Raw genomic sequence first — 16,788 nt, 5'->3', positions numbered from 1 at the left:
TGCGCCACCACCACCGCCACCACCCTCCATGCCCTGCGTGGTCATCGCCGGCTACACTGGTGGATTGGCAATGTGCACGGTTAGCGATGAGGAGGTCGACGATGACTCGGGGTTTGGCCCGGTGCTAGAGCGACACAAACGTGAGGGAAAGTTGCATAGAGGATGTGGAGGCAGTCGGCGAGGAACCTGGCGAGAGCCGTGCAGTGCCGGCCCTAAGTTTTTAAAAGCCCTAAGACGAACTCATTACGATGGGCTCTCAACACTATGTATATGTTTGTTTAGTATAGGTATATATACGTATATCTAATTTCACTTGCAAAACAAAGACAAATCGTAATGATATATTCTCAATTTTTTTATGAGAATATATTCTCAATATTAACATATTTAATAATGATTGATGAACAACACTATTATAAACTGATCATATCCGTCATATCCATTGCCTGGATCGACCTAAATGCCTAGCTGTTGATGGCATGCTGCACGGCGATTGAGCGTTGAGAATTGAATCTTCAAACTTCATGGCGTCACATGCGATTGCTGATCCCTGAATCTGATGACCGATGCTCGGTGGCCATGGCCTGCTGCTGGTCAGGATGCCAGGCTCCTGCTCGCTTGTGGCATGTGGCATGCCAGCACAGCTCGGCTGATGCCTGCATCGCGAGGGGCCATGGTGAATCGGTGATCGAGTAGTAGGTGAGGGCGGCGCATGCGTCACTGCATGAGGCAACTCAATCACCAAAGCACACAAGGCCAGGCTACGAGTAGTGATGTGAGGATGAGTAAGGATGGCAACGGATCGAGTTTAGGGGGTTTCGGGTTCTGCGGGTTCGGGTTTGGGGATGGTTTTTCACCCACGGTTTTCGGGTTCGGGGCCCCAAAACCAATCGGGTTTGGTTTTTCACCCGTGGATATCCGATGGATATCCGAAATAAATCATTTGGAATTAAAACTCATGTTTTATAATATACTAATAATAATTTGTTTACTTAGATTATTAAATTTATTTAAAGTTGACTCATGAAAATATTTATTATTTGTTGCCTCTTGTTTATACATGTGAATATGTGTATATATATTCGCGGGTTTCGGGTATCCATTCGGGTTTCGGGTATCCGTTCGGGTTTCGGGTATCCGCGGGTTTGGTTTTGGTGATGGATTTCCACCCGAATCGGTTTTCGGGGCGGATTCGGGTTTCGATTTCGGGTTTCGGTTTTGGGTGCACGGAGACTCCACCCGATCCGAACCCGACCCGTTGCCATCCTTAAGGATGAGTCGATGGATCATGGACGCGCGGACGTTTCGCCATCTATATCCTACTTGGACCTTGCTCTCGTCACTCAGGGAGAGGCCTAACAACTAATGGTCTATGGGGGATTGCATAACTGGGTTTGGGCCCCTGTCTGGACTAGCCTCCGGCGGTCGCACCCCTCGCCCCTCCCCTAGGGCCGGCCCTGGCGACGACCCGAAGCCTCTTGCTAGCCGGTTAAATCCAGCAATAAACTCTGGGGAAAAAATAATTCCAAGAGAGCACTTATGGCAGATGAATCATGGAGGATTCCTATGTTAGTGCAAGAACTGGCGGCCAAGGTGCAGCAACCACCAAACAGGTACGTGCAGCCGGAGCAGTATCATCCTGTCAGCCTAGATGTTGGTGCCGAGACGCCGAAGCCCATCCCTGTAATCGACCTCAGCCGGCTGTCGACTGCCGATGGTGCCGATGATGAGAGCGGCAAGCTCCGGTTAGCCCTGCAGAGCTGGGGGCTCTTCCTGGTGAGCCTCTCGGCTCCTGTTCTTGCCCTTCTTGCATGCTAGTTTTACTTTTCTTCATCCAATATCTGCTGCTCTGTGACATGTAACAGCAAGTTGTTAGCAACCCCAACCGTGACAACTCAATCACACATCAACAGTATAGTCAAAGTAGTGATTCGGTACCGGTGAGATGAACAGGAGCAGGGAAAGGAGGCAGCACAGAGTACAGATCAGAGAAGCAAGGAGTAGCTACTATAAGTTTCTAGAAGAAGAAAGGCCTAGGGTACAGAAATGGGAAATTGGGGAAGAAGAACCGTAAAGGAAGAACAGTAGTCTCTGGATAATTGTTTGATTCCCCATCCTCCGTTGCCTTCCTTCCTTTATACTCCTCGTTAGCTTCCCATCTTGGGCTTGCAGTGATGTACATGTCCGGCCCATGGCGAGTATTGGCCCATGTAGCTGACATTCCCCTCTCCTTGAAATGCGGCTTGCCCCCAAGCCGCTGAAGTCGACAATCCCTGAATATCAGTAACTTGGACTTCTTGTCAGCTCCAGAACAACAGGACGGCCATTGCATCAGCCACAGAACAGCACCAGCATGAGTGAGATGCAGTAGCACAGATGGCGGCCAAGGGTGCTTCAATAGCATATCATAAGGATAACCTTGCACATCACTGGAACCCAAAACAACATGCTGACGGCTGACCCTTGCATTATGACTTCGGAGTATAGTAGGCATGTCACCACCACAATCCCAGTGTAAAGTCCTCACCATAGGCCATTGCACGGACACAAGTGTAAGCTCTAAGCAAGAAACATCCCAGGGACTCAACACTAGAAGATACGGCTCATGCTGCAGCTGTAGAACTCCAAATGGCTTACTGCAGGAAAACAACATATGTTTAGCCGCTGGATCCCATGGTGTCAGGAGGTCAGTTGCAATTACCGTGAGCACCAATACTTGCAGCCACTTGATCACCAATCTTGTCCTTTCTCCATTTTCATTGTCAGTCTTGAAAATTCCATGTATCGTCAGTAGTTGACGATCAATATAGGCATTGGCAATGGTAAATGGAAAATTACAAAACACTACAGCATCATTTTTTCCAAGTTCTCGAGAGGTGTAATAATCTAGCAACATCCTGTGCAACCTCTCATCACCACACAACAGTATAGATAGTACTGGATCTGCAAATAAACATCCAGCTTGGCAGTAATCTCCATTGATATTAATAAGTGCTAGCTCCAAGCAAACAGCACACTGCCAATTTTCCTGGAGGAATTCTGGCCATGGCAACACAATGGTGACGTATAAGCAAAATTGTATTGAGTCTGTACCATCCCAAGCAGCAAAGCAGTCAACATCAATGAAGCACTGCTGACCAAAGAATTTCACCCACATGCATTTTGGGACCTGAAAGTATGCGCAGCTAGCTGAGGGAGCTTGAGGTGGCCAAGGCGGCTTCTGGAGCAAACTCAATAATGCTAGTGTTACAAATTGCCACTGTGCCTTCACATTAAATCTGGATCTGTGTGAATTATCAGAAGGCCTTAACAGGTAGCTCAACTGCCATCCCAGTCCATAACCACGAGAGTAAGGGAACAAACAAGCCATTGCAGACCATCTATAACCCAACTGGAATTCCATCAAATTCAAGAAAATGACAAATAAGCATGGGGTGTACGGATAGAACTTGAATCCTCCTAGAATTAAGAACCCTGCAAGGACAGCCTGATAATATCTAAAAGAAAACCACGGGGGCTTTCAAAGCCAATTGAAAAAACAGTTCATCAAATCATAATCAACCATATTGGAACTATAGTGCTGCTCGAGCTTGAACACGGGGCCTAGATCAAATGACAACCAATGAGGTGCCCAAGTGGTTGGCCAGAATTTGATTACATCACCCTAGATTAGAAATTGCAGAGGTGGCAATGGTCCCTTGTCAACCATAGCAAGCAATGGCTCTAGCAGCACTGTATTGTGAGCACTAAGTTTCTCAAATACCTTCTGGTCATCATCAGTTTCAGTGGCAGTACTACCCGATAGAACAATACCCATCCAGGATGTAGAGGTAAGGTTGGTGATATACCTTTGCTGCGTTCCATTGAACACCAGCACGTCGGTGCCTCCAGTATGGCAAACAGTCGAGCAGTTGGTTGGCGCTGACTCCGCAGCCACAATCCATGCCAATAGCTCACCACCACCAGCGCCTGCTGCGAGCGCCTGGACAACGCATCCGGCGGCTCGGTCGAGCGGCGCGTCCAGGTGGGCGAAGCCGGACTCCGGGTCGTCGTCGAGGGAGCCGCCGTAGTCGCCGAGCAGGGTGGCGCGGATCGCGCACTGGACGGGGCCGAGGTGAAAGGTGAGGCGAACACAGCGCCGAATGTCGGGGTCGTCGAGCGCAAAGCCATTGTGGAACCGCTGTATGTTCACACCGACAAAGACGCTGCTGCTGGCGCCCAGTCCCTCGGTGCGGACGATGGCGGCGCGCATCTCCTGCTTGGCTCACGCGACATGGAAGAAGGGCTGCGCCTCCATTTGCATCAGCAACACGGATGGGGCGGCGCGCCAGAGAGGCCTCCAGCGGCGGGAAAGCACCGCCGTGCGCGCGACGTCCTTGATGGGGTGGCGGGAGATGATGTCGCGGAGGAGCACATCTGGAAGGAGGCTGAGGCGGTCGAGGTTGTCGAGCGTGGCGGTTAGGCGGTGAGGACTCTCCGCGGCGTCGAGCATGGCTTGGATCGCCGTGGGGCTAGGGTTGTGCTCGTCGGTGGAGGCAGTCTCGCCGTCAGTGCTGGAGAAGTCGGAGTCGGTGGAGGTGGTGTCAAGCACGGGAGCGGGCTTGTGGACGACGTCGAGTAGCGCGATGGGGACGTTGGAGGTGAAGCCGTGCTCGTTGCGGATCTGGGCGGAGCCGAAGACATCGATGGCGGAGAGGTCGAGGTCGCGCTCCTCCAGGTCGTGGGCAGGCTGCTCGAACAGCCCTCCCCAGTTGTCCGGGACCACCTTGGCACGGACGCGAGCTCGAGGGAGATGTCGGCGCCGTCAGCAGCGTCGGTGGCAGCCGACTCCTCCAGGATGTGGGCAGGCTGCTCGAACAGCCCACCCCAGTTGTCGGCGACGATGGATCGTGCCCCGCAGTGCTGCTCGTCGGAGTCGTCGCCTTCGTTGAAGTGGGCGCCCCAGTTGTCGGCCTCGACCTGCGGTGTCGCGCCGAATTGCTCGAAATTGTCGATGCGGATCTCGACGGCGGCGTCCCGTGGCTCCAGCGCAGCCATGGCCCGCGAGAACCGCTGCTCCATCCGAGCGTCGAACTCCTTGAACCTCCTGTGGATCTCGTCGAGGAGGAACCGGGTAGAAGGAGAGATCTCGGTAGGGGGATTCATGGTGCTAGACCGAGAATCGACTGTCTCTGATACCAATTGTTAGCAACCTCAACCGTGACAACTCAATCACACACCAACAGTATAGTCAAAGTAGTGATTCGGTACCGGTGAGATGAACAGGAGCAGGGAAAGGGGGCAGCACAGAGTACAGATCAGAGAAGCAAGGAGTAGCTACTATAAGTTTCTAGAAGAAGAAAGGCCTAGGGTACAGGAATGGGAAATTGAGGAAGAAGAACCGTAAAGGAAGAAGAACAGTAGTCTCTGGATAATTGTTCGATTCTCCATCCTCCGTTGCCTTCCTTCCTTTATACTCCTTGTTAGCTTCCCATCTTGGGCTTGCAGTGATGTACATGTCCGGCCCATGGCGAGTATTGGCCCATGTAGCTGACACAAGTGGATGTAATTCCAGGTTGCTAGCCATGGCATAGATTCCGATTTGATGGATGATTTAATCGATGCGTCAAGAGAGTTTTTCCATCTGCCGCTTGAAGATAAGCAAAAGTGCAGCAACTTGATAGACGGCAAGCATTTCCAGGTGGAAGGATATGGAAATGACCCAGTGAGATCCAAGGATCAAAGCCTTGACTGGTTGGATCGACTGCATCTCAGGGTAGAACCGGAAGATGAGAGGAATCTCGCCCATTGGCCTGAGCATCCCAAAACTTTCAGGTAATGTTGTCAATTTTGCAAGAATAGGTAATATTTGCTTTCTTATTATAGCATAGACAATGTAGCTCAAGTAAAAAAAACATAGCATCAGTAATCCGAAATAGTTTGCTCAACTAATTCACAACTATTTACAGGGCTCTTTTACATGAGTACACATTGAACTGCAAGAGAATCAAAGATTGTATCCTTCGGACAACAGCCAAGACTTTAGGACTTAACGAAGATTACTTTGTGGCACAATTTAACAACAAGGCTCCCAGTTTTGCCAGATTTAACTACTACCCACCGTGTCCAAGACCGGATCTTGTCTTTGGCTTCAAGCCTCACTCGGACAGTGGTGTTCTTACCATTCTTCTCATGGACAAAGATGTTGGTGGACTGCAAGTTCTTAGGGATGGCATGTGGCACAATGTTCCAACTAGTCCTTACAGGTTGCTGATTAACATAGGAGACTACGTGGAGGTACTTAGTTCCAAATTATCTACACTGTGATATATGTCATGATGCATATTTTTTTTCTCGAGAGGGTCTAGCCATGATGCATATTTGGGTTGTTGATTCTCTGATCTGACCTTTGCGGACACAGATAATGAGCAATGGGATCTTCAAGAGCCCAGTGCATAGAGCGGTCACTAACACGGAGAAAGAGAGGATCTCATTGGCCATGTTCCATGGCCTGGATCCTGAGAAAGAGATTGAGCCGGCAGCTGCTCTGTTAAATGAGAAGCAACCGGGACGGTACAGGACACTGAAAGCCAAGGAGCACCTGGCTGGGTTCTATGAACATTTTTGTCAAGGAACTAGATTCATCGAGTCTGTGAAGATCTAAACGAGGTTTGATGTCTCTCATTCTCGACTGTGTAACAAAGAATCATTACAGTTCTTAAATATAATGGTCCCTCTGTAAGGGTACAATTCCTGTTTATTCCTTCTGTGTAAAAACATAAAATGTGCTTTTTGGACAAGTTTGTCCTTAAGTATACTATGTATTTCAGATTTGATGTAAATAAACGCTTTGATCGTTCACCGAAAAAATGTTCATTGAGAAAAAAGAAACACTTTGCTCTCTGTAACCCCAGTCAATATCCATACCAAATACTATATATTGATTAAGCGTGCTATAGTCATTTTAGTGTGTCGTTATTTTAGAGCAAGATATGTCCAATATTCATATCATTGGCTCGTGGTAATATACTCCATCCATATTTTTAAATGCCGTATAGATGTCCTAAGTCAAATATTTATAACTCTAACTATTAATTTAAATAAAATTCATGTAGTTTCACAGCATGTGAACTATATACTATCAAAGTATTTTTCATGGTGAACCTAAAAACATAAATTATTAATCTATATAATTTTTAAAAATAATGGTCAAAGATAAAAAAGACATTTGACTTAGTATAAAACTAATATGACATGTAAAATGTTCTTAAAATGGAGGGAGTATATATATACCTCTGTATCAATACAAACACCTATTCTCATGTTTGCTAGACAATGAAATGAGTAAAATGATTCTGGATCTTTAATTTTTCCCTTATTCTCACATAGGTCATTAAACTTTCAAAACGAGGATATTAGTCATTTAACATTTTTAAGTGATTCACTGAACCACTTAAAATGTTGAAGAGTTTATACCCAGTGTTTATGGACCTAGGCAATAATCCAAAAAAAAAGTTCTAGAACATAGTTTACTTAGTTCATATATTATACTCCCTTTATTCCAAATAAATAACTTTTCTTAGGTTTAAAATTTGTTTAAAAAATAGCATTCTATAAAAACATAGGAAACTATGTCGTAATGTGGAAACTAATCATGGGTTCATGCAAACAATAATTGCTAAATCCAGGAGATATCTTTCAGAAAATGAAAGGAGACAAATATACATACGTTTTTGCTCGCGTCCTTAATCTATCTGACAAAAAAATCTAGAAAATTATTTATTTTGAGATGGATGGAGTATTTATTCAGCACGGGCACCATACTTATGAAACTGAATACATCCTTTATTTTTTTTTACGAGGAACATGACCTTAAATCTAGATGCTCAGCGACTCAATAACTCTCTCCCTTCTAGAGAAATGCTCATAGTGAGCAGCCATAAGATCCCTGTACTTAATCATCTTGTACCGTGCTGGGTGCTTCTCATCTAACAGTTCAGCGATCGGCTGGACCTCTTTCTCAAGATCCGTAGCGTAGAACATAGCCAGGGACATCCTCTCCTTCTGAGAGTTGGTCACCACCCTGTGCACCGGGCTCTTGAAGACCCCGTTCGACATTATCTGCATATAAGTGTCCGACGCAAACGGCCAGGAACTCTCAGAATCTGTATACATCCATGACTGCAAATATCACACAAGTTCAGAGAAGGCTACCTCCAAGGAGACGCCGACGTTTACCAGCAATGGCCGGCCACGCACGGGCGGGGCACAGTACCAGGTCCCGTCCCTGTGGAACTGCAGCCCGCCGACGTGTTCGTCCGCCAGGAGCAGCGTCAGGACGCAGGCGTCGTTGTGAGGACTGACGCCGAGGACGAGGTCGGGCCTCGGACAGGCTGGGTAGTAGTTGAATCTGGCGTTCGTGGAGCCCCTGTCGCCGAACTGGCCGATGATGCCGTCGTCGTCGTCGAGGTCCAGAAGCCTGGCCACCGCCCGGAGGATCCCGTCCTTGATTCGCTTGCAGCTCTGAGCCTCTGACTGTACTCGTGCAGAAGACCCCTGCAAACACGTACGTAGCTCGATTTCCAGCAGTTCAGTTTCAGTGGGACATGTCTAGCTTCAGGAACTCAGTTGTTCCTGAAATTCTTCCATGCCAATTGCAGAACTGACTGCTTCTGAAGATTTAAAAAAAAATGAGGAAAGGAATGAAACGGTCGGTTAAAATTAATTACCTGAAAGATTCCGGGTGTCCGGGCCAGCGATCCATGTTTCTCTCGTCCTCCGGCTCAACCCTGAGATGCAGCCGGTCGCACCAGTCCAGGATTTGGTCCTGGGTATACACCTGCTCATTTCCATATCCTTCTAGCTGCCAATGCTTCCCTTCAATCAGGTTGCTGTACGCTTGCTTCTCTTCCAGCGGCTTGCGGAAGAACTCCCGTGATGCAGTGGTGAGAGAATCCAACAGTGAGCTCTCGATCCCATGCTCAGTAACCTGGACAGAACCAAGGGCAAGAACTCCATCCATGAAGTAAATAAATAAAACTGGAAGAAAGATTAACCTTAGGGCCCGTTCCGTTACAATGGAACGAGCCTAGGAATTATTGACGAAGCTTATACAAATTTAGCTAGCCTTTCAGCTTGGAATTTTTGCAGGTAGTTATTCCGGGGGAAAAGAACGAGAGGCCTTAATAAGATCTTTTCCCTTCCGAGAGGTGGAGCAGTTCCGTAAAAAACTAAAGTTTGTAGCGTGCTCTCACGACTCTACACTTTTTTTCTTGAATCACGTGCGTAAAGCTAAAACAGTTTGGCTAAAACAATATTAGCAGTCCCAAACATCCTCTAGCTATACTGTAAGTCTGAGAAGCTCAAGAACGGAGCTGCAGATAGTCTCACCAGGAAGAACCCCCAGCTCTGCAGCGCCGCGCGCAGCTTAGTAGCCTCCTGGTCAGCACCGTCGGACGCGAACAGCCAGCGGAGATCGATGGTCGGGACGGGCTCCGGCATCTCCGCACCGGCGAGCTGGCCGTCGCGCCTGTCCTGCTCGGCGATCAGGTACCGACTCGGCGGCTCCTTCACGGTAGCCGCCAGCTCCTGCACAAGGCTCGGCACCCTCCATAACTCATCCGCCATTGGGTTCGCTTGGCCTGATCTGTTCCTCTGTGTCTGCTTGGTTGCATGCTTTCCTCACTTATACGATGGCCCGCCGTTTCTTTGTCTGTCAGTGTCGCTTTGTCTAGTCACTTGACTCCAGGTTCGATTGAGTGGTGGCGCTAGGGGCATTGCATGGAGCGGTCAGCGGTGGCGGCGGGTTGCGTGCCCTTCGATACGAAATTTCAAAAAATAGAAAACCCTTTAATATGATGTCGGATGAAGATAATTTTTATATGTAAATTGTAGACCTCGACGGGATCTACAACTTTGTAGTTTTGAGTTTTTTCATTTGAGGACGTTAAGATACTCGAAAAAATAATATAAAATTTCGACGCCTTCCAAAAATATCAAAAGTTACTGTTCATCCGCCCAAACCGTTTCGACCGTTGGAGGACCAAAGTTATCCGGTTTTAAAGTTTGAGGTTGAAATCTGGACTTTGGTAAAAATTGGAGGGTGTAAATTGGACTTTACCCTAAATTAAATCCATATAGTCACTGTCAAAGAATAGGGCGACAACCACATATAGTCATCCCTGTCATTATCAAATTCATAAAATAGGACAAATAAAATATTTACTACTAACTCATCTGATTCATAACTTAAGAAATTTCTCTAGTCAACAAGAGCCAAGAGGGTTCATCAAATGAGGATAGCTATCAGCTTGATATAGAGGTACTTACTTAAATATTTCTCCTTTGCAGACAACAAACAGTAGGCCTAACCGAAATCAACCACAAGCGGAGACAATTTGTGCCGTTCTGGGAGATGGTGGAGGAAGGAAGGCAGCGTAGACAGGTAGCCGGTCGCCGGTCTTGGCGGCGGAAGGCGATGCCCGAAGAGAACAGGTATGAGCACGCGACGGCCTGCCAGGCTGCCACTACTCCGGATCAAAGATCGATGCACCTCTTATCGCGGTGATTACTGGATATAATTACCGAAATGTCGGATCCGCCGCACTGGTGCCCCCAGCGCCGTCGACGAGGAGTCGCGGTACCGAGGCGAAGCGGTGGTGGAGAAGGGACATTCGCCGCGGATGAACCAGCGAATAGCGAGTAGACCTGAGCAAAACTGGCTCGGCCCGGCCCGCTGGCCTTATTGGACCGGATCTGGGACAGAGGTTTTACTGTCAAGAAAACTTTTTCTCAACCTTTTTTTTGGGGAATAACTTTTTCTCAACCTGAAGCATTATTTTCATTATTTTACACTATCCCTAATAAAAAAAAAAATATTTTACACTAAAAACTTGCAGGCAGCCCAACCTAACTTGACCCATTGGATTGGGCATATATTTTAGGTCCAAAACCAGCGGGGACTAACTATACATCTTGTGGAAGATTTTTATGTTTGTTGTCTTCCGCTTTTTTAACAAATCAGAAATTGCCATGTCACATGATACAACAAAGCATAAATATAAAAAAAACACATGTACGTCACATGTCAGGAAGATTTTTATGGTAGTTATCTTCCACTTCCTGAAATTAGAAAAAACAATGTCCAGAAGATTTTTACGTCACACATGTCTGGAAGATTTTTACATCACATGATACAACAAAGCCGTGGAAAAACAATGCTAAAGTTCAGTGTGCAAATGGCCTACTACTACTAGTAGATATAGATAGTGGATTATAAGCCAGAAGTACTGCTGGCTGGTTTGGTGTGAGAGAAAAATATTGTTCCAACTTATAATCCACGATCGTATAAGCCGAAACGAACAGGCTTATACATATCTAGCTAGACAGGTGAAATTGGTCTGACAGATTTATTAACTGTCATTTGTAGCGCAGCAGCTCCACCACCACCAGCCATCTCACAGCAGCTCTAATAAAAAATTAGAAAACATAATCAGGAAATATGCAGGACAATTCAAGACAAACAGAAATTATAACACATAATTAGAGTTTCCTATGCACACATAATCAGATATTATTGTCACTTCGCTAATTAGCATAGACTTATCAATGATACCTAAAAGTTTTTTTTAATAACAGCACACAGAAAACACCTAAAGGCATATTTGGAAGCTTTCAAGGAAGGTTAATAAACTTGGAAATCAGAGGCTAACCTTCCTTAGAAATCAGATATTAAAAACTGAGTTCTAAGACCTCAATTCACATCAAATGCTCACTCAGATTTTCTAGTGAATCTGTTTCATTCTCACATAACAAAAAAACAAAGGATGGAGTTCAGATTCAAATAAAAAGAAGCTAATGATATTTTAGCAATTGATAAGTGTCATTTTAATACTACAACTGATCCACTATGTATGCATCAGGGTGTTAATGTGCCCTATGATTAGTTGTACATATTTGAAATAGAGATAGCTCCGCATATAAGCAATCTTCTTTCCGTTTCACTGAGCAGAACACATATTATCTAACTAAGTACATTTACTTCTCCACCAAAATTAGATCTTGGAATTAGGAAATTTACAAAATTAAACAAATTGCTCCAACAAATTTACATTAGCAGATGAAAGGAAGGCCTGAAACAACATAGAAACCCATACAATTAAAAAACAATATTTAAACAATTAACTTCAAAATAACTAAGAACTTACATTACTAGTATGACACACACATTCAGGTTTAGATCCATGATCTGCTCGAGTACTTTCCTCTAGGCCACCATTACCAAAACAACATTTGCTCCTAGCATCCATGACTCCTAAATGAGTAAATGTACAAAGAAGACTGAGAAACTGAATCACGGGAAACAAACAGAAAATCACAGAGAGCACTGAAATAATGATAATATGAAACAGTGAACCTTGATGAAAGGGAAAACCGAATCACTCAACCTCAAACTGAAAACTAAAATAAACTCAAACATCATCACCATCCGCTAATTAACTGTACACATCCACATTAGCAGCTTAATAATTAATCCAACTAAAAAAGCACTCAAGCTCCTAGCTTTTAGCTTAAAAAAGATCCAGCACATAAGACCCAAGACACATGGTGACCTGAACTGAAAACTGTACTTGAAGGAATAAACATGTATTAGATAAGCTGAAATTGCTTCTCTAGATCATGAAAAGGACATGCACATACCACAAGATTTGTGTGCTGCTAACCTGCTTTACCTGCACAGAACGAAAACCGAAGTGAGCTGCAGCACCTTCTCCTTCTAGAAATTGATGAAAAGAACATGAAGTTGGGCAGTGTCTACTATCAGGTTGCTGCTGCACTGAGCATTAGAGGAAAAAATGCCAACATAATGAAAACGATGAAAAAATGACAACATACCGAAAACGATAAGACTGAAATACTTAACAGTCAAACACTATTGCAGTTCACTGAAACAATAATGCAGGATACTGGACTGGATTGAACCTACATTGTACTAAACAGAACCTGAACTTATACTAAAATAGATTCTACTGGACTTGGACTGAATTATTTTACCCGCAGATTCTACTGGACTTGAACTGAATTAAACTGAAAATAGGTTCTACTAAACTTAACCTAAACATGAACTGACGCTGCAAATAAGGCACCTGCAGTCAAAATAACAATAGTTTTGAAAGATCACGACAACAAACAAAAACAAACTCTTCTCTCTCTCTCTCATGTTTAGGTTTAGCCCCAAATTAGTAAGATCAGACCAAAATGTGCTATTTTTAGAGTATACTACTTCCAAGTATTTCAGCAAGATAGATAGCCACAACAAAAATGGAATGCTTGCTACAACAACAAACTAGGATGCTCTGAATGTCAAAACAACAAGTATCAGCACAAATGCGGGTACAAATGCATATGTCTTCACTCACTGCACCAGAAAAGGGAAATGGGAACGGCAAATATCAGCACAAGTATGTGAAGCACCAACGGTTGTAATAGTTGAAGCTACTGTATAGAGTTCAGCAGGTCGGTGAAGGTGTCCAAAGGGTTATGATCTGCTAGAATGTATGTCAATCTGTTTAACTAATTTCACTATAGGTTTGATAGAAGGACCAAAATTTTCCCCATGCTCGTTTCAAGAAAAAAAAGAAAGAAAAGAAAACAAAGCCCCATGCATCCAGGCGAGCTTGCCATCACCTAAAGCTTCAGAAACATGTTACCTGAAAATGCATGATCAAGCCTCCCAGATATTCTATTAGTAAGCAATTCCAAAAGTAAGTGACAGAGCCTAGCAAATATATTCAAAAGCAACCAATACAAATTTTGGCCAAATATATATTCCATTCATTTGTACTTCAAAATTATATTACCAACAAGGAACCAAGAATCTTTAGAACCAGATTAACACAGCAAAGAACACAGGACTCATAACATGTTTTTTTTAGGAAGAATTGCAAGTCCTCCACCTTTTCGTTTAGTTGGAAACAAGCTACCTATTCATAGATCAAACACCCAGAAATCACTAACAGAATATTAAAGAATGTTCCAGCAACAGAACAATCTGACAAGATTAAGACTACTTCATTGCATTCTGAAAGTCATGAAGCAGTAGCAGCTCAAATCAAAACAATCACAACTGCACAGAAAGCACAAGACTCTGAAACAAAGAAGCAGAAAACTATAAAAGTGGAGAGCTGTTCCTTGGCTGGGTCCTGCAAACCATGGAGAGCTTTTCCTTAGTTCAGGACACATAAGTGTCTGATGCAGACAACTATAGTACCTTGGTATAACAAGGCAGCCAGTGTAAGCAAGTTACAGAGTATGCAAACTAATAAAGAAGCAAGGAGGCTAACAACAACAACAACAACAACAACAACAACAAAGCCTTTAAGTCCCAAACAAATTGGGGTAGGCTAGAGTTGAAACCCATCAGAAGCAATCAAGGTTCAGGCACGTGAATAGCTGTCTTCCAAGCACTCCTATCTAAGGCTAAGTCTTTGGGTATATTCCTCTGTGTTGCCTTTTAGCACAAGGAGGCTAACAGGCAATACTAATTTATTTTTCTGTGGCAAGTAGAAGTAACACAGAGGAATTGCTATGAAAGTGCTGCACTCAATACACAAACACAGATCATTAGTCCAATCTTGCCTTCAGGATCATACATCATGGAGAGCTTTTCCTTAGTTCAGGACACAAAAGTGTTTGATGCAGACAACTATAGTACCTTGGTATAACAAGGCAGCCAGTGTAAGCAAGTTACAGAGTATACAAACTAACAAAGAAGCAAGGAGGCTCACAGGCAATACTAATTTATTTTTCTGTGGTAAGTAGAAGTAACACAGAGGAATTGCTATAAAAGTGCTTCACTCAATACACAAACACAGGTCATTAGTCCAATCTTGCCATCAGGACACAAAAGTGCTTACAAAAAAGACATGTGCAAACACATTAGCACTCTTAACTGACTGAAATACTAGAACAAAAGACTTCAGGACAACGTTGAGATTTTAGTTCGCCACTCAGAATGCATGCAAATTGGAACTTGCCATCAGCTGTTTCAGAAGCAAGTCAACTGAAAATGCATAATCAAGCAACTGCAAGCTGCGGAATGAGATTTCTTGTAATTCTTCTGTTTGTATAACTAACTACTCCCTTTTGTTATCCTACACATCGAGCTTTTGGTCTAGGAATTAGAATAGAACACTGCTGTGCGATTCAATCTTACAATGGAATTTGGAATGCAAAGTTTGCCACGTCCAAAAAATAAAAATAAAAAATACAGCACATATCCACTGATCTGGCATGCCAACAGCACGGCACGAGCTGGGAGGAGCAGGGAGAGGCTTCCAGACGAGCGCAACCTCGGAAGCAGTGGTCGACATTGGACGGGCAGGGGTTGCGGAGCGCCTTGCCGGCGGGCTTGCCCCGGCCAAGCCCGCAACCAATGCCGCCACTGACACAAACGCAGAACAAATCAGAACAAAACAAAAGAGAACATAACGGCACCGTGGGGGACGCCGCCGCTGCCGCCGGATCCGACAAAGCCGCTGCCGCCTCCTCCGATAACGCCGCCGCAGCCGCCGCCGCCGCCTCGGAAAACGCCGACTCCGCCGCCTCAAACAACGCCGCCGCCGCCGACTACGACAAAGCGGCGACCGCCACCGCCTGAGACAACGCCGCGGGATCCCCAACGCCGCAGCAACGGCCTCAAACAACGCCACGGCCAACGCCGAGAACGCGGCCACCGCTGCTGCAGACAACCCCGCGGCCAACTCGAATTTCGAAATTAACAAGCGGGGATTTCGCGTCTAAAATGAGCCTAGATGTGCCCACGTAAACAGAAAACGGTAAGAATGTACAGAGACAGCACGAATCTTAAAATACATCTACACCATAGAAAAGTATGCTAGCAAATATTTAGAAATTCCGAACCAGCGGTGCTTTTTTCAGACACGGTCCGACTTTTGCTAAGATGTACTAGCGGGGAGCAAAAATTGGGTAGGTCCAAGCTGTAATTCGCTATTGAGCTCCATCGGACATGCAGGTTGTTTTTTAAAAAATATATATTTAAATTTGTCTTCGTTTACACTAAAATTTGATAAACTTTTCCTAGAAAGAAAGAGATAGGCCGATGATGTCGAAAGCAAGATCTCATAATTGATGTATATTTACGAGCCGACCCAAAAATATTCTCTTGTACATTTTCGGAGAAGCCTCACGTACGAGACCTCTTCACGTGAAGCAGCGAAGGAGATATCGTTGGCAGAAAGTTGGATTTCAGCAAAATATCAAACAGCTAGCGTCACCTATACATATCGGAGCGGGCAACCAGCAAGACAAATAGAAAAGATGAAAGCCCAAGTGCTATACGAGCTATGCTTAATTTGGATACCAGCAAGATTAAAGCAGAGGAGATATACATGTATACGTGTTCATTAGACTCGCATGTTTGGCTATTATGGGTATTCATACAAGTGTGGCCAATTAATATATTTGGCCAATTATATATGGTAAGACTCACGTGCAAGGCTAAAAAGATCAACTAATGAAGAAGGAATATTTTAATATTCTTTGGCCGGTTGCATAAGGAAATAAATGGACATATCTTTGGACGGAGACACGAAGCTTCCAACTCCTGACTGCGGACGTGATGAGGATGCAAGATAAGTCCAATTGAAAATATACGCATATACGTATACGTGACCGGAGGCAAAAAGAATATTATTTTATTGATGTCCAGGTGCACATCAAGGATGAGAAGCAAGGACATGTATCATGTATATGGGTATACAAGGCCGGCTAGGTGCTCAGACGCCACAT

The 16,788-nt window shown here is 44.8% G+C and overlaps 1 protein-coding gene, 1 long non-coding RNA gene and 1 pseudogene across 2 annotated transcripts; 1 reads left to right on the top strand and 2 right to left on the bottom strand.

Annotated features, from left to right (window-relative positions):
- Positions 1–1,369: 1,369 nt before the first annotated feature.
- LOC136521832 (protein SRG1-like) lies at positions 1,370–6,802 on the top strand. Its single transcript, XM_066515594.1, has 4 exons — positions 1,370–1,776; positions 5,555–5,814; positions 5,949–6,276; positions 6,401–6,802. Exons 1-4 carry the CDS (start codon positions 1,540–1,542, stop codon positions 6,641–6,643), a joined length of 1,068 nt encoding a protein of 355 aa, XP_066371691.1. The 5' UTR covers positions 1,370–1,539; the 3' UTR covers positions 6,644–6,802.
- Positions 6,803–7,692: 890 nt separating this feature from the next.
- Positions 7,693–9,648, bottom strand: LOC136522523 (protein SRG1-like; annotated as a pseudogene).
- Positions 9,649–11,091: 1,443 nt separating this feature from the next.
- LOC136522759 (uncharacterized) lies at positions 11,092–15,769 on the bottom strand. The gene is made up of 4 exons (XR_010775978.1): positions 15,475–15,769; positions 12,679–12,710; positions 12,186–12,292; positions 11,092–11,446 (listed from the first exon to the last, which is right to left on the bottom strand). It is a non-coding gene; the product is annotated as an uncharacterized lncRNA (long non-coding RNA).
- Positions 15,770–16,788: the final 1,019 nt, after the last annotated feature.

This window comes from Miscanthus floridulus, chromosome 18, assembly GCF_019320115.1.
Source record: "Miscanthus floridulus cultivar M001 chromosome 18, ASM1932011v1, whole genome shotgun sequence".
Taxonomy (NCBI): Eukaryota; Viridiplantae; Streptophyta; class Magnoliopsida; order Poales; family Poaceae; genus Miscanthus; species Miscanthus floridulus.
This window is presented reverse-complemented; position numbering and strand designations above follow the sequence as displayed.